This window comes from Rhinolophus sinicus, chromosome 14 (genome assembly GCF_057876585.1).
Source record: "Rhinolophus sinicus isolate RSI-liver-muscle chromosome 14, RSI-T2T, whole genome shotgun sequence".
NCBI lineage: Eukaryota > Metazoa > Chordata > Mammalia > Chiroptera > Rhinolophidae > Rhinolophus > Rhinolophus sinicus.
Window position 1 is genome coordinate 456,996 of NC_142514.1, and position 23,295 is coordinate 480,290.

Consider the following 23,295-nt stretch of genomic DNA (forward strand, 5'->3'; position numbering starts at 1 on the left):
CGGTGCGTCGGCCGGATACGCGGGCCCTGCGTCCGGCCTCCTGACTGGGCGGTCGGCAACCAATCCTGGGCGACAGAGGGCGCTGGGAGCGGTGGGGGGCGGGGCGCCGGGGACGGCGGCGGCGGCGGCGGCGGCGGCGGCGGCGGCGGCATCGCAGGTGAGCGCAGTGCGGCGGGCTCGGGCCGGCCGCGGGGAAACCGAGCCGGCCGGCTGGCCCTGAGCATCGCCGAGGGGCCGGGCGAGGGACCCCGGGTGCGGCAGGGGGCGGCGCAGGGCCCTGCTTCTCCGCCGGTCCAGACCCCGGCCCCGGGACCCTGCCCTATCCCTGGGCCTCAGCTGGAGCAGGACAGGGCCCCACCCCACCCGAGCCTCGAGTCCCAGGCGAGACTGGCAGGACATCTTGGACAGGGCCACGCTCCCACCCTCTGAGCTTGGGGTGCCAGGGTGGGTGCCCCCTTCTCCTGGGGCACTCCTGTCATGTCAGCCACAGGACTTGGGTGACAGCCTCTCGCTGAGTCCTGACCTTGGGGCTGAGGCTGCCCCTGGGGGAGCCTTGGTAGCGCCCTGAATCACCCTCTCAGAGCTGGCAGGCTGCCCACCCTCTGCACAGCCACTGCCCTTCCTGTTTCCAAACTGAATGGCTCCTGGCAGCTCCTGTTGGTTGCTGGCGTGGGCTCTGGGCAGGAAGGCCAGGCCCACAGGATGTCTGGTGGCCAGGAAGGTAGCCCTGAGTGCCCCCCAAGGGCAGAAAACCAAGGCCCTGAGGACAGGAGGGGGTGCTGGAAGTCTCCGGAGAGCCATTTTCCGAAGCCAGGCACTGCTGTCCCCATACCTGAGACAGGGTGAGCTCACCTCCGGGGCTCCGCCCAATGCCAGGCATGTTGGGGCCTTGGGGCCTTCAGCACCCATTGGGCCCCATCAGACTTGGGTGGTGGGCGGTGGGCAAGGCAGAGTGTGCTGGCCCATTTTCCCCAATGAAAGGACCAAGACTTATGATGGTGAGTGACCTGCCCACAGAGTGGGAGGCAGAGCCTGCACAGGCTCCCAGGTGTCCTATTCCTGGGTGGGGCTCTTACCACAGCTTGGGTGGCCTCCCTCACTGGGGGCCCCCGTAGGGCACTCAGCACGAAAGGCACAGGAATCCCCCAGGCCCAGTGGGATGCGAGTTTGTCCTGGACACCAGGTAAGGTGCAGCTGAGTTCCCAGCGCCCATCAGAGCCACACTGCAGTGCCAGCCCTGGGCACCCAGGGAGGCAAGGGCTAGGGTGCTCAGTGGCACCCACTCAGTGCATAGCAGCTTGGATGTTTGTGGAGTGACTGTTTGCATGTAAATGGGGTCCAGAGCAGGACTCTGTACCAGGGCACTTCCGGGCTGTTCCCGGGGTTGAGGGAGGGCCTGTGGCTATCTTCACAGTGCGGGAAGACCTTTGCCCCAGCCATCTTTCTGTGCAGGACATGTACAGTTTCAGTATGAGTGAGAAGACTGGTGTCTGTTCACCTGTCCAGCAAGTGCTGGCCCCCAGCCTCTGCGCTGGCTTTTGGGATGGATGCAGCTGTAGGCAAGGGGATCGAGGCTGCCAGCCCCTCCCGGCATCCCCTTGCTCCACTGTCTCTTACCTACCCTGTTGGAGTTTCCCGTCTTTGTTATTGTCTGACCCCACCCCACCCCACACTAGAATATTGCCATGATCAGGCTGGGCTTACTGTCTGTCACTGAGCACCCGCGTGCCTAGAAGAGTGCCTGGCTCTGGGGAGGGATCGGCTCATGATTCTCCAACTAGTAAGAAGAGACACTCCAGTGAGAGAGACAGACAGTACCCAAGTAAGCGAGGGAACACACGTAACAGTGTCTGCTGTTAGTGAGACACAGCAGTGGTTGTACCAGGCCTGAGTGACAAGGAGGAGCCAGGCTCAGGTCTGCGGTGCCTGCCCCAGCGAAGGGCACGGCAGGGTCAGCAGGTGTGTCTGAGTGCGCTTCTCCAGCAGGGTGAGGTGGGCTTTCAGTGGGAGCCGTGGGGCCCCAGCTGTTTATTCCCTGCTGCTCCTGCCCACTTGCCCAGGGAGTGAGCTGACTCTCAGGGAGACAACCCACCAGCCCGACTCCCCCGCATCTCAGTCCGTATTGAAAAATGGGTGACTTGGAGTCGGACTTCAACCTAAGAGTCGTCCTGGTCAGTTTCAAGCAGTGTCTCAACGAGAAGGAGGAGGTGCTGCTGGACCACTACCTCGCTGGCTGGAGGGGGCTGGTCAGGTGCGTGCAAGGGGCCGCTGCCCAGGGCCGGGGCCTTCCTGGCACACTCCCATGCGTGGTGGCCCTGCGCGTGCCGGGCTCCCCCTGCACCCAGCTGAGCACCCCCTTCCCCTCCAGGTTCCTGAACAGCCTGGGTGCCATCTTCTCCTTCATCTCCAAGGATGTGATGACAAAGGTGCAGGTCTTGGAGCGCCTGCGCAGCAGCCCCCAGCAGGAGCACTACCTCAGCCTGCAGTCCATGGTGGCCTATGAGGTGGGCCACCAGCTGGTGGACCTGCAGCGACGCTCCCGTCACCCCGACTCGGGCTGCCGGACACTGCTGCGGCTGCACCGGGCGCTGCGCTGGCTGCAGCTCTTCCTGGAGGGCCTGCGCACCAGCCCTGAGGACGCGAGCACCGCCGTGCTCTGCACCGACTCCTACAACGCCTCACTGGCCGCCTACCACCCCTGGGTCATCCGCCAGGCCGTCACCATGGCCTTCTGTACGCTGCCCACACGCAAGGTCTTCCTGGAGGCCATGAACGTGGGGTCCCCTGAGCAGGCTGTGGAGATGCTGGGTGAAGCCCTGCCCTTCATCGAGCATGTGTACAGTGTCTCCCAGAAGCTCTACACCGAGCACGCCCTGCTGGACCTGCCCTAGGGGCTGGCGGCCCAGGCCGCACGCTTGCCCTCCTCCAGGGCCTGACCATCCCGCCATGGAGTTTTCCAGGCACCCCAGAAGTGGGAACACTACTGTCCCCCTGCGAGCTGAGCCTGTGGGGAGCAACAGGCCCAGCGTGGCCCCCTTGGGCTGCAGACAGAAAGCAGGTGCTGGCCATCTGCTCCACACCCGTCCTCTCACTCTGCCCATGCGCATCTTAGCTTTATCCTCAGCCAAATCCAGCGTGTGTCCAGTCAGGTGTCACCCAGGTGGGTGAAGTGCAGAAGGCAGGTGGGGGTCAGAATCAGTATTTGTACGAAAGCTTGAGGGGCTGCCCTGGCCGGCATGTCCGGTCTGTGAAATAGAGGAAGCCACCCGTCTTGAGAGTGCAGACTCCTTGCCAGCCGATGTGTCCAGCTGGTGCGTGTCCTTCTCAGGCCTGGGACACACAGTGTGTGTGCCTGGCTGGGCTGCTTCTGGCCCCTCCATACCTGACTGACTGTCCCCAGGGCATGGAGGGGATCCTGGGCAGCAGCTGGCACTGCAGCTCACTCCCTGCTCCTCACCTTGTTGGCTGGGGGCCCACGTGTCCTCAGCAGTGACAGCCGGGAGTTGAAGCCACACACACAAGCCTGCACACATGTCAGCTGCCTCCTGGGGCCACACTGCTGCCCGTTCTCCCCTAGGCAGCTGTGTCTCCACAGCACAGCCCCGAAGCCCCCGGGAGCCCATGACTGCTGGGCCAGCTGGCCTCTCCCTCCCCGGCATCCAGCAAGAAGCTGCATCCCCTCTCCCCTGCCCCTTGCTGCCCTGTCCCCATGGAGCTCAGGACACCCAGGACGCATGGCACCAGGAGGGTCCTGGACCCTGTGCCTAATAGGCTGGCTGTCAGTCACACCCCGCCCAGCCATCACCGAGCCCTTGGGAGCCTGGCCTGTTTCTCTGACCCTTCACTGTGATCAGGGCCTTTTTGGCACCCAAGGGTCAGTGTCCCCATACAGCAGATGTGCATAAGTGGAGCCTCTGGGACCCTTGGAAATTATAACATGGGTGGTGGGTTTTCCTACCTAAATAAATTACAATTACAGAACCAGGCACTGCACTCCACGACAGGGGTATTGGGTGTGCCAATCACCTGCCCACCAAAGGGGAAGGGGCATGCCTGGGCCACCATGGGGGGGGGCGTGGCACTGCCTGCCTGTCCCTGTGCTTGGTCCCCTAGCCCCTGCTGAGATCCATGTAATTACCCCGTTTACAGGTGAGAAAACAGACATGAGTCACCCCAGGGGCTGGGTTGGAAGGCCAGCCATATGCTCTGTGGGAAGACATATGCCCAGGCTGCAGCCAGAGATGGATGGGCTGCCCTGTGCCACAAGAGTGGTATGTCAGGAAGGGTCATCTCACACTCTGCCCAGTGTCTGGCTCGAATAGTGTCCACGCCAGGCTCTGCTCCTGTGCTCCATACCCAGCCGAGACCAGAGCCCTGTGTGGTGCCAGCAAAGGCCAGTGACTGTAAAGAACTTGCCTGGGAGAACATCCTGGGGTGCACACAGATCTTAGAGTGAAGGCTGCACAGGTGAGCCTGCACACGGGCACGTGGGTGTTCCACGTGTGCGTGCAGTGAGGGCTCCGCACGGCAGGCAGTGGGGATGGACAAGCACCGGGTCCCCTGCCCTGTAAATGTCTGCCAGGCTTGCCGGTTGACATGCCCAGAGCCCCCACCCTGGGGCGTCACCAGCTTCCCCAGGGTGCACGGTGCCCGGCAGGCCCGCAGGCCGGAGGAGTCAGGTCCCCAGCACCTGGAGGCGAAGCAGGAACTGCAGCCAGCCCCCACTGCACACCTGTTGCCCTGGCTGCATTTGCTTACGGCCTCCCCTCGTTTGCATGCAGGCCCAGCTGTGAGCTCTGTCTCCCCATAGGGAGGCACCTGCTGTGTCGGGGACCCAGGCCCAGTAGGGCACAGCCAGCCACAGGGCTCCCGAAACTGCCAGGTCTCAGGCCTCTGGTGGAGAAATGGCCCAGACCCCCCAGGTACACTGTTCCCAGGCAGGCTGGGAGGTCACGCCCCCACCCCAGCAGTAGGATGAAGGCCAGGCTGGCCGCTGTCCACTGTCATCCTGGCTGGTGTGCCGGCCTGTGGACACAGCCCCTCGGTCTGCCCCCTGGGCCTGCAGATGGAGCCACTCCTACAGTTGCCTCCTGACGGCTGACAGTGCCGCCCCAGGGCTGGAGAGAAGGGGTTCCAGGGCACTGGCACCTCCAAGCCCCTCCCACAGGCAGCTGGAGATCCCAGGACCCTCTGGCAGAAAAGTCCTGGGTGTCCCTCCTCCTCTCCAGGAATGGGGTGGGTGCTACAAGTCTTGGGCATGGGTGGGTCACAAGGTCATGGTCAGTGGCCGCTCAGAGCCTGCCTCGGTCACTGTTGGCTAGAGAGTTTGGTGGCATCAGGATAACAGAATCTGATGTGTGGAAACCCATGGGCCCAGGAAAGTAAAGACATCTCCAGAGGCCCCCAGACTAGCAGGTGAGGACAGGTGAGAGTTTTGCTAAGCAAATCCTCCACCCCTCCCTGCCCCAACTCACCATACCTGGGTCCCCCACCTGGCTTGCCCATTCGCCATCCCTGCCAGAAGCTGCCACCTGCCATGTCAGGCCTGGCTCTCCTGGGCCTCACGGCTCTCCTGGGCCTCACAGCTCTCCTCGGCTTTGGGGCAGGGGCTCCATTGTGCCTGTCCCAGCAGCTGAGGATGCAAGGGGACTACGTGCTAGGCGGGCTCTTCCCCCTGGGCTCGACCGAGGATGCAGATCTCAGCAACAGGACACAGCCCAACACCACCAAATGCACCAGGTAGGGCGGCCGGGGTGACCAAGTGGGGGGTCGGTGGGGTGCCCCAGAACTGGGATGAGATGCTGGCCACCTGCAGCCCTGTGTGGCCCCAGGTTCTCGTCGCATGGCCTGCTCTGGGCACTGGCCGTGAAGATGGCCGTGGAGGAGATCAACAGAGGGTCCACCCTGCTGCCCGGGCTGCGCCTGGGCTATGACCTCTTCGACACATGCTTGGAGCCTGTGGTGGCCATGAAGCCCAGCCTCATGTTTATGGCCAAGGCAGGCGGACATGACGTGGCCGCCTACTGCGACTACACGCGGTACCAGCCCCGTGTGCTGGCCATCATCGGGCCCCACTCCTCCGAGCTCGCCTTCGTCACCGGCAAGTTCTTTGGTTTCTTCCTCATGCCCCAGGTGCGACCTACCTCTGCTTGCATCCCCACCCCTCACCAGCCCTACCCACAGAAGCCCCCATGTCAGGATGCACCCCCGGCCACTGCAGGTGAGCTACGGCGCCAGCGTGGACCTGCTGAGCAACCGGGAGACGTTCCCATCCTTCTTCCGCACGGTGCCCAGCGACCGGGTGCAGGTGGCCGCCGTGGTGGAGCTGCTGCAGGAGCTGCAGTGGAGCTGGGTGGCTGCCCTGGGCAGCGACGACACGTACGGCCGGCAGGGCCTGCGCCTGTTCTCCAGCCTGGCCAGTACGCGGGGCATCTGCATCGCGCACGAGGGCCTGGTGCCGCCCCACACCCCCCACCTGCAGCCGGGCGCCGTGCAGGGGCTGCTGAGCCACGTGAGCCGCGCTGGCGTACAGGTGGTGGTGCTGTTCTCCTCTGCCCATGCCGCCCGCACCCTCTTCAGCTACAGCATCCACTGCGGGCTCTCGCCCAAGGTGTGGGTGGCCAGCGAGGCCTGGCTGACCTCGGACCTGGTCATGAGTCTGCCTGGCATGGCCCAGGTGGGCACCGTGCTCGGCTTCCTGCAACGGGGCACCCCGATGCCGGCGTTCGCGTCCTACGTGCAGACCCGCCTGGCCCTGGCTGCTGACCCTGCCTTCTGCGCCTCGCTGGACGCTGAGCAGCCAGGCCTGGAGGAGCACATACTGGGGCCGCGCTGTCCCCAGTGTGACCACATCACGCTGGAGAACCTGTCTGCCAGTCTGCTGCACCCCCAGATCTTCGCAGCCTATGCAGCCGTATACGGCGTAGCCCAGGCCCTGCACAACACGCTGCTGTGCACTGCCTCGGGCTGCCCAGTGCGGGAGCCCGTGCGGCCCTGGCAGGTGAGGCCCCTGTTTGTGCCCTGGAGGAACGGCATCGGGGTGGGGGGTGGGCTAGAGGTCGCGTGTCCTGACCACCACCCACCCTGCCGTCAGCTCCTAGAGAACATGTACAACCTGAGCTTCCGAGCGCATGGCCAGGCAATGCGGTTTGACACCAGTGGGAACGTGGACATGGATTATGACCTGAAGCTGTGGGTGTGGCAGGACCAGACGCCCGAGCTACGCACTGTGGGTACCTTCAATGGCCGCCTGCAGTTGCTGCCCTCCCAGATGTGGTGGCACACACCCAGGAACGAGGTGAGTGCCGGGCTGTGTGTCCCCAGTAGCACACAGGCTCCCCCACAGCCTGGAGCAAGCTCTGGCCCCACCTAGGGGGTGTTCCCAGGTCCTGGGCAGGTACACAATAGAGCAAAGCCTGAGTCCTGAGGTCTCTGTGCCAGAAGCCAGTGTCCCAGTGCTCATGGAGATGCAAGAAGGGCCAGGTACGCCGTGTGAAAGGTTTCCACTCCTGTTGCTATGACTGTGTGGACTGCAAGGCAGGCAGTTACCTGCGCAACCCAGGTGAGGCCCTCCCAGGTGAGCCCCTCCCCTGCGGGCCACACAAGCTGAAGCAGGAGTGGAGGAGGGGACTCACAGTGTCAGGAGCCTAGAGAGGGTCCCGGAGGCCATTCCCCCAGCATCCTCTCTCCTCCCATACCAGAAGATCTCTTCTGCACCCAGTGTGACCAGGACAAGTGGTCCCCAGCCCGGAGCCTGCACTGCTTCCCCCGCAGACCCAGGTTCCTGGCGTGGGGGGAGCCGTCCGTGCTGCTGCTGCTCGTGCTTCTGGGCCTGACTCTGGGCCTGGTGCTGGCAGCCCTGGGGCTATTTGTCCGGCATCGGGACAGCCCACTGGTTCAGGCCTCGGGTGGCCTGCGGGCCTGCTTTGGCCTGGCCTGCCTGGGCCTCGTCTGCCTCAGTGTCCTCCTGTTCCCTGGCCGGCCCGGCCGTGCCAGCTGCCTGGCCCAGCAGCCGCTGCTTCACCTCCCGCTCACCGGCTGCCTCAGCACGCTCCTCCTGCAGGCGGCCGAGATCTTCATGGAGTCGGAGCTGCCGCCCAGCTGGGCGGGTCAGCTGCGTGGCCACCTGCAGGGGCCCTGGGCCTGGCTGGCGATGTTGCTCGCCATGCTGGTGGAGGTGGCACTGTGCACCTGGTACCTGGTGGCCTTCCCGCCAGAGGTGGTGACAGACTGGCAGGTGCTGCCCACGGAGGCACTAGTGCACTGTCGCGTGCGCTCCTGGGTCAGCTTTGGCGTGGTGCATGCCACCAACGTCATGCTGGCCTCCCTCTGCTTCCTGGGCACCTTCCTGGTGCAGACCCGGCCTGGCTGCTACAATGGTGCCCGTGGCCTCACCTTTGCCATGCTGGCCTACTTTGTCACCTGGGTCTCCTTTGTGCCCCTCTTTGCCAACGTGCATGTGGCTTACCAGCCGGCTGTGCAGATGGGCGCGAGCCTCCTTTGTGCCCTGGGAATCCTGGTCACCTTCCACCTGCCCAGGTGCTACCTGCTGCTGTGGCGGCCAGAATGCAACACCCCTGAGTTCTTCCTGGGAGGGGGTGCTGGTGGTGCCAGAGAGCGGGGTGGCAGTGGGGATGAAGAGACTCAGAGCAAAAACGAGTGACCCTTGACCTGGAGACCTGACCCAGTGAACCCAGACCTCATTGAGAAGACCCCAAACCAAGTCCCTATGCAGTGACCTACAGACTGCACCCGACTCCTGAGATTCCCACCTGTAGATTCTGACCCCAGGCTGTTTGCTGACCTTGACCTGACAATGACCCCAGGCATGCAGTGTGCACGTGGGGCCTCAGCCCCAGAGTCAGGCTGTCCTTGTCCAAGGCAAGACCTGCCCAGGGGCCGCAGCTGGAAAAAGGCCTCTAGAGGGCTGCCCTGCAGCCCATACCAAGCTCATGCGAAGCCCCCAGCCAGCCCCCTTGGCCCCACTTGAAGGCCAAGCTAGGTGTCACTCACCTGGCTGGGCTATGCCTGGGTTCCCCCACCCAACACCGCTCCCATCATCACTGGAGTGGGGGGCTGGTGAGTGGGTTATAGCTGCCCTGACCATGGGCCCCAGTGCAGGGCAGAGGCCTGCTGAGGGAGAACGGGGCACCCAGCCTCCTCCATCCCTGACCGGGTAGAACGGGGTCAGCCCACCGCCAGCACCGCGGACAGAGCCCAAGCGGGGGCGGGGGATCAGCACCAAGGCCAGCGCCAGCCGCCAAGACCCCTGGAGCCAGGAGCCAGCACCACGGACAGAAGACTTGCCGCCAGGCCCTTGCAGGCGGCCCGCACCGGGTTAGAGCCTTGTCGCTGAGCTGGGACCCAGAGGACAGCACCTGGCCAGACCCTGGAAAAGCTGGATGGCCCCTACGTCCCAATCTCAGGCAGCCGGGCAGGAGAAAAGAGATACAGGCCACACGTTGGTCCCATAAAATTAAATGCTTTTTAGTGTTTAAAATAGCATTTCCACAGAAGCAGCTCTATTAACTATCCAGACGATACTCTGACTTGATCCAGTATCTATAGCGCAGACATGTGCAGGCCAGACACTGGGAAGGAAGCGGCGTGTGTAGGTGGGCAGCAAGGAAGGGCGGGCTGGCCGCCCCTCTCCCCCAGACCCACCCCTGCAGCAGCTGTCTGCATCTGTGCCTTCACCCCTCAGGGTCGTGTGCCACCCCTCCCGCTGGCTAAAACATGCCGTCTCCTGCTCACGGACCTTCCCACACACCTGCACATACAAGCTGTCCCTGCACTCACTGACCCAGCGGTGGGGGGACATGCAAACTGCTCCAGCCAGGTTTGTGTTTGGAGGCTGACTTGGCTACCACCTCCTCCAGAGGACACAGGCCAAGCAATAAATAAATAAATTATACCCCTACCATGGGAAGCTATGGAGGGATCCAGGGGCCCCAATTCCACCCCCGAGAAGCCCCGTCTGGCACAATGGGTGGGGTCTTAGAACTGGGTGACAAGTGGGACCCAGGCCCAGCAGCCACCTCTCAGCTTGGTCTGGGGCCCTGTGTACAGCTCTGTGGTGATTGGGGGTCCCTGAGGCGCATGCCACAGGAGACAGGTCAGACCTGTATGAGCAGAGACAGAAGCACCCTCATAGGGTCTGCGTGGACACAGCTGCTCTGACCAGGAGCGAACAGGCCGCTGAGCCCAGGCCTGGGTGGTCTGGGCTGCCCTCAGCCCTCCCCTCCAGCCTGCTCCCACACTGTCCAGTCCCAAACCCCACAGCATGGCCCCTTGTGCACATGGAAGCACAGGCTGACCCAGGACGGCCAGCGCTAAGACAAGTGCCCTCCTGCAGGAGGGACAGAACCACCAACTCCCCCACGGCCCGGCGGGGCTGAAGGCACGCTCTCCTCAGTCACATGATGTCCACAAAAAACTCACAGGGGTTCCCCATGGCCTTCTGGAAGGACTGGCGGCTACCTGTCAGTTCTGGGGGCACAGCGGCCAGCTCCCGGACAGGCGGCCCCCCAGGGGGCCCACCCACCACTGAGTACGCCTTTGTCAGGGGGTGCAGTGGGGGGAGTCCCGGGGCGGCGGCCGAGGCCTGGCTATGTGGGCTGCTGCCACGGCTCAGCTGGCTAGCTGGACGCTCCCGCCAGCTGCTGCCACCTGCTCTGCTTGGGGCTATGTGGTCCGACTCGCTGCCACTGCCCCCAGCCCCAACCCCCCGATGCTCCTCTCGGCCCAGGGCACGCCGGCTGCTCCCGCCTGCACTCCGGGTGGACCCGCTGCTTTTGCTTCCTGGGGTGGAGAAGAGGAGAGAGGAATAGATGATCAGTGCCAGGCCTTGCCTTTTCCAGGACGACTGACCACTGCCAGGGCACAGAGGCAGAACCTGGTGTCCCGAGCCAGGCTGGGGGTGGGAGGGGGCAGCCATGCAGACATGAGGGCAGGGATGGCCCTCCCAGACACGCAGGAGCAGCTGCAGCAGGCGGGGGGGGGGGCTGGGGGACAGTGGCAGGCAGGCGGGGACGCTCGGAGCCAGCGTGATGCCCCCACACCTCACCCCAATGCCCGCACCGAGGGCCTGGTCTCACAGCTGAGAAACAGGAACCCATGAAGGGCCTGTGTGCCGGCGCTCCCGTCGGCCATCCTGGGACCCCACCCAAAGACCCACCTTCCATTGGACCCCAGGGCCCTGGCCAACCACTCGGCTCAGCCCTGTCCTGGGTTCTCAGGAAGCGTTGGGAACCCAAGGACGCTGGCTGACTGGGGACATGCCGAGAGGGACACCGGGCAGGACCCTGGCTTACCGGCCCCGAGGTCCATTCCGCTAGTCCTTCAGTCTAAGGCTTGCTCAGCACAAAGCAAGGGATAGCATGAGTTACACAGCAGGTCCAGCCCAGCACCCTTGCCCGCCACCAGCTGGACCTGTCCAGGCTCCACAGGCGCCCAACACAGCTTCCCCTCAGGCACCGCTGCCCTCCGACCCGCTCTCCTGCACAAGTCCACTGGGCCAGCTGCCTGACCTGTCCCTAGACCCGCCCACTATTCTCACTGAGCCCCGCTCAGCCTTGGGCCAGGGCTTCTCCTCAGGGAGCCTCCCGGGCTCTCCCCTCAGCTCCCCACACATCCTAGTGTGGGGATGTGGTCATGTGTGAAGCTGTCCTCCCCTGGCTCCCTGCTGTGCTGCAGGTGCCAGGGCGAAGCTGTCCGACCACTGTATCCTGGGGCCCCTCTGCCGCACCCTCACCAGACCACTGCACTTCCCCACAGCATCTCCTGGCCTCCTGCCTCTGCCACGCTGGGACATCAGCCCCCCACAACCACCACAGCCTCCACGTTCCTTCTCCCCATTCCCTCAAGCACTCACCCCTTCCAAAGGCAGCCACCCAGGGCCTGAGCACAGAGCAGGCGGGAGTGCACAGGGTGGGGGGGAGGGAGTGGCACACAGGGCAGAGCCAGGCGGTGGGGACGGTGGGGCTGGGCATCACGGGCTCTCACCTTCACTCTGCTGACTGCCAGCACTGCCGCTGCCGTAGCTGAAGCCGGGGTCCTGGTACGCGGGCGGGAAGCAGGGCGGGGGCCCTGCGTACTGGTAGGGGTAGCCCTGGCCCAGGGCCCAGGGGGGGGCCGGGTGGGGCAGCGGGGCCAGCGTGTCCTGATCTGAGGCCCCGCTGGAACCGCTGTTGAGGTTCAAGGCTGCGAGATCTGGCAGAAGGGGAGGGTGGGTGAGGGTGTGGGGAGGGCAAACGGCCCACCCGGGGCCCCACCCCGTAGTCCCCCACTCACTGCTGCACAGGTCCCCAAAGACGTAGTAGCACTGCTCAGAGAAGGTGACCTTGTTCACCGTGTGCCGCAGGAAACCCCGTTTCAGCATGCTGCTAGCGTATTTGCGTGCCTCCCGCCGCTCCTTGAAGCCGTCCACGTGGGTGTACAGCCAGTCCACCACGTCGGCCCCTGGCCAGAGGCACGTGTCAGGCCCAGAGCCGCCACGGCCGCTGCCCGCCCCCCACCCCACGCTCTAGCAGGCACGCACCGATGACGGCGTTGGCAATGGTGATCTTTAGCCACATGCGGTCACGAATCTCCAGGCCGGAGTCCGGCAGCTGCATGGCCCGGACCACGACACCCATGTCACTCTTCACTGTCAGTGCCGCCTCCTCCAGCTCTGCAAGGCACAGCCCCGCCTCAGCCGGCGTGGGAGGAGGGCTCAGGGCAGCCACCCGCCTGCCTGCGACACCCCCTAGAGGCCGGGTGACCACAGCCCGTCCACCGCCTGATGAAACCCAGGGCTGGGGGGCCGAAGGGGAGGGGGTGACATTGGTCTCCTTCCCCAACCGGACCTTGGGCCCAAACCACGGTGAGGCTGCCCCACCCACGGCCCAGAGCCTGTGAGATCAGCCTCTTCCCCTCCCTGCCCCAACCAGCTGGGGCTGTTAGTCATGTTAGCGGCAGCCAAGCAGGGTGAGGGCCCCCTGCATGCACCTGCTTCTCCCCACTCCTGGCACAGCAGAGTCCCGGGCAGGGACCCCAGGGCTGGCCGGCCCCCCAGGCACCTTCCACCCCCACCACACAGAAAATGAGCACTCTGTCGGCACTGCGTCTGCACGCATGGGCCTGGCAGCAGCACGAGCCCTGAGGCTGGGATGGCCCTCGAGTGTGACCCTGCCGGGTGGGCCCGTCGGCCTGTCCTGGGCCCTGGTGCCTCAGTTCCCTAAACTCATGAGCTGCCACTTACGTGGAGCGCCGGGCACAGAGCTGGTTAGTGAGGAGGAGCTGGTGCGTGTGATGGCGCTGGAGCAGGGGCTCGTACCGTAGCGGGGCAGGGCTCCGGTCAGCGCCGCGGTGTGTGACAGCCAGGCAGCAGGGTCAATGGGCCGAACCGGGTCAGCTGGGCGGCCACCATGTGGCAACAGATGGACCGACAGACGGTCGGAGAGGAAGCGGAGCACAGGGCACAGAGGAGAGAAGCCCTTCAGCTGGGCTGGGGGCCCCCATCCCCCACCCATCAGCCCATGGGGTCACTCACCCCGTGGGACAGTGAAGTAGCTCCGGGGGGTCGGGTCCCAGCACTTGGCCACGGTGAGGCTGATGGGCCTGCAAGGTGGGAAGGGGCAGGTCACATGGGCGAGGCCCCATGGGCCCGCCCCCGGCCCCCCATGACTCACCCTGTCTGGGACACAATTTCCCGCAGCACCCGCACGGCGTCATCGTTGCTCATGTTCTCAAAGTTGACGTCGTTCACCTGTGAGGGGAGGGCTTCAGCATGGTGGGCGGGTGCTGACCTCTCCGCCCCCCAGGGGCTCCCCCAGGCCCGCACCTGCAGCAGCATGTCCCCTGGCTCGATGCGGCCGTCGGCAGCCACAGCCCCGCCTTTCATGATGGAGCCAATGTAGATGCCACCGTCCCCGCGGTCGTTGCTCTGGCCCACGATACTGATGCCCAGGAAGTGGTGCCTCTCTGTTGGGGGGTGCGGTGAGCAGCCCCACCCATGGCCCCACCCACGGAGGGCCCCCCCAACCCTACCAGGGCGCGCCCCCCCAGCGACCCCGCTGGAGCCTCACCCATGTTGAGGGTGACAGTGATAATGTTCAAGGACATAGTGGAGTCCGTGATGCTGCTGAAGGACGAGGCCTGTGGAGTGATGCCAGGTGAGCGGCGGCAGGAAGGCACTGGCGGGCGGGTGGGCAGAAGCGCAGACCCCACCCACGCGCGGCCGCTACCGCTACCTACGCGGTCCGTGTGCCGCATGCGCTGCTTCCGCCGCCGCCGCTTGTGCTTCCGGATGAGCCGGGAGGAGGTGCTTTGCTCGGTAGAGCTGCTCAGCCTGGAGACAAGGAGTCGGGAGACAGGCGTGAAGCTGCAGGACTGAGGCGGGGCGAGAGAACAGGCGCCCTCACCCCCCTTCACAGAATCAGGACACTGGGGGCGGCGGGATGGGTACCAGAGGTGCTGCGGGGGAGGGGGGGGCCTGGGCAGTTTGCTCAGGACGAGGTTCTGCTCCTGGTTGTACACACACACCACCCCGCACACGTGACACGCAGCAAACCCCACACCTACAGGGGTGGGGGGGTGGGTCACTACTCTCAGGCAAACACGGACACAAACACAGGGTAAGTAACATGGCTAGCTGCACTGGCACACACTCGTGTGCACAGCATGCACACGGACAGGCACACATGCACCTGTGCACACCACACAACATGCACGCACACCTGTGCATGCACGCCCTCGTGCGCACACACCTGCCACACCTGCACATGCACACACCTGTGCATACACCAGTACACACCTATGCACATATGCACACTTGCCCCACCCTGTGTACATGCACATCTATTCACACATGCGCACCCAGGACATCCACACACCCATGCCCACATGACCGCTTGCACACATGCCCACATGCCCAATTGCACCCACATGCCCACTTGCACACACCCACGCCCACAAGCCAGCTTGCAACCCACGCCCACATGCCCACTTGCACACACACACACTTGCACACACATGCCTGCACACCCACTTGCATACCCACACACCCACTTGCTCACACCCACGCACACACACCGGCTCGTGTTGTCGTCCTCATCTGAGTCGATAAAGCTGCTGGACTCAAGTTCACTGCTCAGCACGGTGGACGCACTGTCAGGGGGCAGCCCCAGGTCCCTACGCCGGTCCCCCCTCGGGTGCCCATTGGTCCGGGCAGCTGTGGGGACAGCAGGGAGGGGAGTCAACCCTGGGGTTCCCTGGAGGTCATGGGTGGCCTGTGCATCCTCAAGCACCTGTTGACCTGGGCGCTGGCAGGGTGACCGTGGTATTGCTGGGGGTCACTGGGGTCCAGGAAGTTGGGCCTGGGACCGCTCCCCAGAGACCCCCACTGGGCTGAGGCAGTAACTCAGGATCAGCAGAGACCTGGGCTGTGCCGTGGGGCCTGGGGGTCTGGGGCGTGGCCTCTCACCCTCCTCGCGGTTCCGACGCCGTGCTCGCTCCCGCCGGTGGCTGACCGTGGACTCCGTGCCGGTCTCGTTGTCCATCCCGTCACGGCTGCTGGCCACATTTGGGCTATTCCGATGAGAAGGGGGGTTTGGCATGCCAGCCCCCCCCGATGCCTGGGATGCCCTCTCAGTCCCTCCCCTCCCCTTGCCTGGTGTACCCTGATTCTGCAGAGGCCCTCTTCCACCCCCGTCTAGTCTGGGCCTCTCGGCCTGCCCTCTCTGCTGACCAGTATCTACTGACCATGAGTCCCTGCTCAACTGCCCAACCCCCCAACAGGTCTTGGCAGGGGCCCCTCAGGACCACTGGGCTCAGTCCCCCTGAGTTCTTACTGGAAAGAGGGGGGCCGGGAGTCCCCAATGCCGCCCATCCGCTCAAGTGGTGGGGGCAGGTCTGTGTGGCCATCAGTGGCCTGAGACCCTGCGTCTGAGTGTGCACCCTCAGCCAGGACCAGCTGCGGAGGAGAACGATGGCTCAGTGATGCCCTGCAGCCTCTAGGCCACCCCTCGCAGGGCGCCCAGGGCTCAGGTGACCAGCCCCCTCCCACTCACACCCAGCTCGCCTGAGCCCAGCCCCCCTGCAACTCTGGAACCATCCCCACCCTGGCTGAGTGCCCTGTGCCAATGTCCCACAGACTCACCCAGGAGACCACGCGGCCGTTGAAGCAGGGCAGCCTGGCATTATCGGCCGAGATCTCCTCTTTCACCACCCTGCAGGCAGACACCACCATGAGACCACCTTCACTGGAGCCCACTCCCACCAGTGGGCTCTGGAGATAAGCCCCCAACCCTTGTGCAAGGTGTGTGCCACACCAGGGCACCCGGCCACATGCCCAGAAGGCAGTCTGTATGCCTGCCCCTGCCCAGCCTGTTCTCTTCCTAGGGACCCTCAGCATCCTCCTGAGGGCCCGTTGAGGGGGTCCAGACCCCCGACCCTCTAGCACTGGGGTGTCGCTGCCTCTAGCACCCTTGCTGTGTGCTGTGTGCCCCACGGGGTGGATCCGTGGGGGGTGGCTGTGTCCCGCTCTGTGCCACCCCTGGCCCAGAGCAGGCCTGAGCATAGATGCGAGGGCTGTCAGACCCCACGGACACAGGGAGGCCAAGATGGCACAGCACACGGACACACACACACGCACACACACACACTCTGAGGGCAGGCCACCTGCCCAGCCAGGGAGACAAGCAGACCCCCACGGGCTATACCAGCTCAACTCAAGACCTGGGAGGACAGCTGGGCCCCCTGAGAAGTTAGCCCCAGAGGTCACTGCCCAGCGCAGCTCAGGTTCCTAAAGGTGCCCTGGTCAGGTGGGCATGCGGGGTAGAGAAGGCAGGATGCACAGGGCCAGGCTCCCTGCCTGGGAAGCAGACTGACGACCCTGGGGTGAGCAACAGCTGTGGGGGTCCAGGTTTCAGGTTCAAGGGGGGGGGTCAGCACCCAGCACAACTCACAGGAGCAGCTGTGGAGGGGCTGTGTCTCTGTGGCCTCCTGGAGGCCCAAGAAGAAGGGCAGGCTGGCCTGGAGGCTGCAGCGGGAGGGGACCGTGACACCCTGCTCCCTGGAGCCCAGCCCTGCCCAGCACAGGGGGATTTCCAAGCCTGAGACTTGGGTCAGCGGAGAAATGGGAGGCAGAAGACCAGGCAGGAAGCAGCCTCAGTTGGCCAGCACCCCACACTCCCAGCCAGGGAGCAAGGCCAGGGAACTGAGCCTCTGAAGGGGGCCCCAAAGTGGATGGAGGAGACAGGGCCAGCCTGGGGGAGAGGACCCCCGCCAGGCTCCTGCGCAGTCCCTTAGACGCCTCCCAGGGCCAGCCCACATGCATGCACCAATAAGGTGGACACCCTCACCGGCAGAAAAGGTTGCCTCTCAGGACCCCCGCTCCCCTGGGAGGGGCAGACCCCATGTCCACACTACAGCTCTGCAGAGCTGAGCTTCCAGGGCAGGTCGTGACCCCACCCAGAACTCAGCCAAGGACACGCGAGTTTGTCACCGCAGAAGACCTGAGGTGACCGGGGACACCTGGGACTCTGCCCGCTGCAGCTGACAGACAGGGGGCCAGTGGGCTGAGAGCACCAGCTCTGAGTCACGGCAGCCACAGAGACCCAGGAGGGCCCTGGTCCCCACACAGCCCAGGTGGCCCCACCTGCAGCCTCCCTTCCATATCCAAGCTCCCGTCCTTTCAGACTCGCGTACAGGGGGCCAGAAGAGCAACCCGAACTCCCATGCCACAGGGCCTGCCTGACTCCCCCAGGCACCCAGGAGCATCTCAAGCCCCTGCTTCCACCCAGCCAAGGCCTCAAGATGACCCATCACCCAGGGCTGCCTGAGGCCGCTGAGCCCCCCAGGCAGGCCCCGGAGGTCCTGCTTCCCCGGCTCCTCCCCCCAGCCTGAAGAGCCCGCTTCCCACACCACACAACAGAGCGTGCTGCCTTCCACCGCGGGTGGGGCACGGGGGCACCACAGGCCCAGCCCCGCGAGGCCAGGACAGAGCGGACGCAGGGACAGGTGTCAGAGCCCCAAGATAAGGGCACAGGCTCTCCGTGGGATGCAAGACGCTGCCCACTTTTGGCCTAGAAGCCTGGGGGAGGGACAAGGTCGGCTTGGGGTCGGGGGGAACTCCTAGCCACTCTGAGGCTCCCTCCTGGGCCGGCCTCACCGGGTGGGAGAGCAGACGTCAGGAGCAGTCTCCACTGACCCTCAGAGAAGGCCACCCAGGCACCTCTGGTGGCATCTTGCCCCAACCTCAGAATTCCTGGCAAAATCCCAGTTAACCTCAGACTTGTGGCCGCCCCGCCCCGCCCACCACCCCCGCAGACTCGCCCTGGTGAGGAATCTGCTCCGAGCAGGGCCCTTGGAGCTGAGCACAGCCCAGGGCCCAGGAGGACGGAGGGGCTCCCACGGCCACAGCACTCCACAGGCCAGTCTTTCTCCGTGGGACGGCCCTAAGTGTGTGCCCAGAGGTAGAGGGTACCCCCCACTACCACCACACAGCAGGGAGTTGGCAGAGAGAGCTGGCACACAACAGGGGAAGAGGGGCTGTCCCCCAATTCCTCAAAGAGCCCTCCACAGATTCAGAGGCTGCAGGCTCCAGGACAAGGGGGCTCAGTCCTCCACACCCTGCCACAGCTCTGGGGGGTGACCAACACTTCCGGGGGCCACTGACCCCAGATGGCAGAGCTGCGGAAGGCAGAGGGAGACTCAGCCAGGCCAAGCGCCCACCCCCTGCCTCGCAATCCCCACACGGCACCAGCCAGGGCCCACAGGCCATGTGGCCCAGAGATGGAGTAGCCTGGGCCACGGCCAGGAGAACTAAGTGCCAAGGCCAGCCCGGCAGCCCTGGGAGAGGGAGCAGTGAGCCCAACACCCTCACCTTCCACCTCATAGCCCATGAACTGGGCTCAGGCCCCTCCCTATACCACCACTCACCAAACACACACTCGCAGCTCAGGGCCAGCCCAGCACAGGCCCAGAGACCCTGCCCAGCTTTGCTGGGTCAGAACAGCCATGACCTGCATGGGAAAAGGGGGGCGCAGGACCCTCTACCCCACTTAACCAAAGACACCGGTGGGGAGTGGGTCCTGGTCCAGCACACGTGGCCCCACCGCAGACTCCCACTTCCCTTACCAGGTGGTCAGCTGTGGGCAGGAACAGAAGCTCAGGCAGCTCAGGGCACAGCCCACAGTGGGGTGGAGGTGGCCAGAGCAAGAGGCCCAGGCTCACAGCCCCTGATCTGAGGCCACACTGTCATGGGGTGGGGGGCACTGCTCCAGTCCAGTGGGAGCTGCCCTCCCTCCCCCCACCTCCACTCCGTCCACAAGGCCCCTAGGTTTCCTTTGCAATAAGTATGAGTAATGGGTCACACCCCCAAGAGGGGGTTTATCCCACTGAATAAATGACTCTATAGGATTTAGAACTTGGAGCTCTGCAGACAGATCTCAGGGGAGAAGAGAAAGGAGGCAGCTGTGGGGGTCCTCCCGTTCCTGAGGCAACCTGGCCACCAGCCAGAGATCCAGGGAGAAAACAAGGTAAACCTCCCCCATTCTGTCTGCCCACTGCCCCTTCCAGTGTCACCCCAATCCATCCCCTCTGCTGGCCCACCTGACCTCACAGCTGCCCACTGCCTCCCACCCAGTCCTATTCCCTCCCACATCCCAGCCATTTCCAGAAAGTCTAAAGAACTCGAGGCCTGTTCCAAGACCCACACTGGCCTGTCCACCTGCCTACTTGGCCAGGACACTCACAGGTCCTACAAATCCCCCAACAGGCACAGCCTCCGCTGGGAGTGCATGTGCGTGGGGGTCTCTGCAGCTCATGGGCGACCCACAGTGGCTAGCGGGCACCAGAGAAGCAGCAGGCCTCTCAGGACGCACAGGACGCACCCAGAGCATGGTCTGAGGGCAGCAAGCTGGGGGGCTGGGCACACACCTTACGGCACCACAAGCACCCTGCTGGCTTCAGTGTGTGACAGACAGCATGTGTGACTTTGGTAACTTTTGTTAAAATAATAAGCTAAGTTAAAAACAAATGTCCCCTTTCACACAGCCAATAATCACAGTCAAAGCAACCCAGACCCAGAGGAGCAGGGACTGCGTGAGACTGCCCAGGAGGGCAGGGAGGGCTGGACCAGACCCCCCAGCACAGGGCCCCACCTTCAGAGCCCAGCAGGAAGGCCAGCAGGCAGGGCAGGGAGGGGGAGGGGAGTCCAGCCTTCCCAGCCTGCCAGGGACACACCCTCCCCTCTGCCTCTCCTTGGGGAGGGGGGGCCCAAGAGAGTTCAGTCGTCCAAATGTCCCTTGGGTCCCTGAGAGCTGCAGAGTAGCACCAGCCACACCTGACCTGGGCTGCCCAGCGCCCATGCAAACCACAGAATCCAGGAAATGGCCTCAATGTCAAAGTCCCAAGACGCAGCCACACACAAGGGCACGGCTGCCTGGCTGCCTGGCCTCCTGGCCGCCTGACGGCAGCCAGGCACACCTGCTGGGCCCTCGGGCGCCCCCTCCCCAGCACTGCAGAGCCTGGGACTCAGGTTACGGGTGGCTGCGCTGTGTCAGGCCTGGAGCAGACAGCGGCCTCTAGCTCTGGTGCTCACAGTCCCAGAGGCCCAGCCCAGTGCAAATGGGAAGTCCCCTGAGCAGACAGCCACCAAGGCAGGCAGGCAGCGGACCCAGGGATGCTGACCCAGATGCTGCTCCAAGTGCTGTGTGGCCCGGCAGGGACAGAGGCCTAAGGGCAAGCAGCCCCAGGGCAGGGGTTGGCAGAGTGACCCTTGACCTCTGCCCTGTCCGCAGTACCCTAGAGAGCCGGAAGTCTTCTTGAGCTTCTAGAAACTTCTGCAGATCCCAGCAGACAGGTCTGTGCCCCTGTCCTAAATCACCTCATTTCCTCTTTTCCCCCCATTCTAACTAGGGTACCCACTGGGTGGCTGGGAGTCCGGGCCCAGCCCTTCCCCAGTGACACACCTCTGGCTCCAGTCCCCATAAATCACAAGCCCTCCAGGTCAGCCTTAAGCACCTGACCTCCACAGGAAGGAGCAGGGCCCTGAGTCTGAAAGATGCCAAGGTGGGACTATAGGGAGGCTCTGGGACACAGACCTTGACCCGCGGGTTACAAACACTCAGGCACACAGGACCAGGCCCAGGGTGGGTAGAGACGCCAGGACACTCGCCAGACGACCGTCCATCGCTCTCAGGCTGCTGGGGGTAGTCAGGGCCCATGCGTCCCCCCAGCTCAGCGCGCAGACAGGTGGACACACAGCACATCGGGGCGCGAAGGCACGTCCCGATTCGCAGCCCCAGGATCCCTAAGGCCCTGTCCGTGCGCAGACAAGTGCGGACCCCGCGCGCGGCCCACTGACCCGAAGTCCTGGTCCATGGACTTGAAGAAGAATTTGTAGGCGTGCACCGGCCGGTTGCTGAGCACGGTCTTGAAGTCGGCCAGCGTGACGCGCTCGGGCGCCACGGGCAGCTTGACCAGGTACGGCGTCTCCTCCTCGTCCATGTGATAGATGATCTTGGTCTCCGCCATGGCGCGGCGACGGCGGCGGCGGGCGCGGGGCCTGCGCGGCGCTCAGGCCCGGCCCGGGGCTCGGACGCGGGCGCCTCCCCGCCGCTGGCCTGCGCCCCGCCCGCCCGCCGCTCCCGGCCCGGCCACCCCGGCCCCGCCCGCCCCGCCGCCCCCGGCTCTGCGCGCGCTCCGGCTGCTAACCCGCGGCCCGCGGCCGCCCATCCGCCCCTGGCCCGGGGACGCAGGCAGGGAGCACGCGAGGCCCGGCCGCGTCCGTGCGCCCCGCCGCCCCCCTCGGGCCGCACAGTTCCAGGGACCGCCCGGCGCCCGACTAAGCGCGCGGCCCGCGGGGGGCGCCCGAGAGCTCGGCGGCGCCCGAGAGCTCGGCGGCGCCTGACGTCACCGGGCCGCCTGCGGCTCGGGGCGGGGCTGCGCACGCGCGGGGGGCGGGGCGTGCGCGGGGGGTGGGACCACGGTGTACGGGATCAAGGTGCGTGCACCCGCGCGCGGCCCCCCGGTGCGCTTTCCCCGAGTGCCGAGCCCCGCGGCGGAGCGTTCAGCGGCGACCACAACACTCGCGGGCCGCAGCCCCGCTGGGCTGCTGTGCGCCCCCCCGGGGCAGGAGTTGGGTGGAGACCCACCTGCACATCGCGCCCCCAGCTGTCAGAAGGGAACCCCCCCGCCCCCGCCCCGCCCCGCCGGGAGCCCTCCGGGGAGTGTCGTTCGGCGGGGTTCCGGCCCTCCACCCCCTCGCAAGGGCTCCTGGGTCTGTGGGTGCTCAGAGGCCGGAGGCTTCCTCGTCACAGCTTCCTGGTCACATCATCGGGCTTCAGGGGGCCTCGGAGGAAGCTGAGGACACTTGTGTCGCCTCCCGGATCCGAGGACACCTGGTCGCTTTGCGCCCCCACGCCAGCTCCGACATCGCGCGCCCTCTTCTGGGACCCACGGGGGCTCAGAGAAACACGGGCCAAGTGAATGGGAGGTGGAGTGAGGAGTGCGGGTGTATGTGATGCCAAGACAACAGGCGTCAGCACACAGCTGTGTGCGCGAACGTGTGCACAGAGGTGCCCAGGTATGGTGCTTCTCGTAGCAGGTAATGGCATTTTTTTCTTTCCCGGCCGCTGTCGATCAAATCAGCCTGGGATTCTCCATGGGTCAAGAGAGACCTGAAGCCACGCCCTTCAGGCTGTGAAGGATCAAGCCCTCCACTGGGGTGAGTGGCTCTCCCTCCCCCGTACCCCAAGAGGAAGACTGGAGGCCACCAGAGGGAGTCCTACGCTGGCGAATGACAAGAGGAGGAGCGTCCCTAGGATGGGACCCGAGGTGATGGGGATGGGGGGTTGTGATGCCCTGTGACCCTTTCCCAGCACCCACCTTGAAGATGGCTGGAGCCTGGGACTCGCCCATCTGCCTGATCATGACCAATCTCAGGCAGTGGGCCACCGCAGGAAAAGACCCCATCAGTCCACCAGTGACTGGAGGATCCAAAGTTTGGACCTAAGTCCCTGAGCCCAGGCTGGGGACCAACCCCAGGTCAGCCTAGGTCAGGGGTTCTGCCCTCCATTCCCCTAGGCTCTGATGGGGAGAGCGGACAGGGCTCTGTGAGGTTGGCATCCATTCTGCAAAGCCTGGGCCTTCTCCCTTCGGTCTTGGTTTGCCCGGAGGTAATCTGAGGAAGCCAGGCAGGGCAGCCTTAGACAGAGGGTCCACCATGACTCTCTGTTGTGTGTCCAGGGAAAGAGGGAGACAGTGCCTGCCCTGAGAGCTCACGGGAGAGCAGCACTCCCCAGGCCAGAC

General features: G+C 64.8%; 3 protein-coding genes across 12 annotated transcripts; 2 read left to right on the top strand and 1 right to left on the bottom strand.

The window, feature by feature from the left end:
• Window positions 1-100: 100 nt before the first annotated feature.
• Window positions 101-3,981, top strand: CPTP (ceramide-1-phosphate transfer protein). 2 transcript variants are annotated; one of them, XM_074334310.2, is made up of 3 exons: window positions 101-157; window positions 2,061-2,251; window positions 2,369-3,981. In XM_074334310.2, the coding sequence occupies exons 2-3, from the start codon at window positions 2,130-2,132 to the stop codon at window positions 2,889-2,891; spliced, it is 645 nt and encodes a 214-aa protein (XP_074190411.1). In that variant the 5' UTR covers window positions 101-157; window positions 2,061-2,129; the 3' UTR covers window positions 2,892-3,981. The 2 variants fall into 2 exon arrangements, with proteins under 2 accessions (XP_074190411.1, XP_074190412.1); XM_074334311.2 differs by lacking the exon at window positions 101-157 and adding an exon at window positions 164-842.
• Window positions 3,982-4,135: 154 nt separating this feature from the next.
• TAS1R3 (taste 1 receptor member 3) lies at window positions 4,136-9,504 on the top strand. 4 transcript variants are annotated; one of them, XM_074334306.2, is made up of 7 exons: window positions 4,136-5,415; window positions 5,607-5,739; window positions 5,816-6,132; window positions 6,221-7,000; window positions 7,094-7,297; window positions 7,441-7,561; window positions 7,701-9,504. In XM_074334306.2, the coding sequence occupies exons 2-7, from the start codon at window positions 5,691-5,693 to the stop codon at window positions 8,660-8,662; spliced, it is 2,433 nt and encodes an 810-aa protein (XP_074190407.1). In that variant the 5' UTR covers window positions 4,136-5,415; window positions 5,607-5,690; the 3' UTR covers window positions 8,663-9,504. The 4 variants fall into 4 exon arrangements, with proteins under 4 accessions (XP_074190407.1, XP_088646161.1, XP_019567647.3 ...); XM_088790035.1 differs by having other exon boundaries at window positions 5,832-6,132; XM_019712088.3 differs by having other exon boundaries at window positions 4,136-5,739; window positions 5,832-6,132.
• On the bottom strand, window positions 9,466-21,842 carry DVL1 (dishevelled segment polarity protein 1). Of its 6 annotated transcripts, XM_019712094.3 has the most exons (16): window positions 21,350-21,838; window positions 16,139-16,208; window positions 15,831-15,952; window positions 15,464-15,567; window positions 15,073-15,211; window positions 14,236-14,329; window positions 14,067-14,136; window positions 13,823-13,962; window positions 13,671-13,747; window positions 13,532-13,599; window positions 13,241-13,393; window positions 12,539-12,670; window positions 12,292-12,459; window positions 12,004-12,210; window positions 11,313-11,351; window positions 10,661-10,800 (listed from the first exon to the last, which is right to left on the bottom strand). In XM_019712094.3, exons 1-15 carry the CDS (start codon window positions 21,517-21,519, stop codon window positions 11,341-11,343), a joined length of 1,725 nt encoding a protein of 574 aa, XP_019567653.2. In that variant the 5' UTR covers window positions 21,520-21,838; the 3' UTR covers window positions 10,661-10,800; window positions 11,313-11,340. The 6 variants fall into 6 exon arrangements, with proteins under 6 accessions (XP_019567652.2, XP_019567651.2, XP_074190409.1 ...); XM_019712093.3 differs by lacking the exon at window positions 11,313-11,351 and having other exon boundaries at window positions 9,466-10,800; window positions 13,316-13,393; window positions 21,350-21,839; XM_019712092.3 differs by lacking the exon at window positions 11,313-11,351 and having other exon boundaries at window positions 9,466-10,800.
• Between the last annotated feature and the right edge of the window lie 1,453 nt (window positions 21,843-23,295).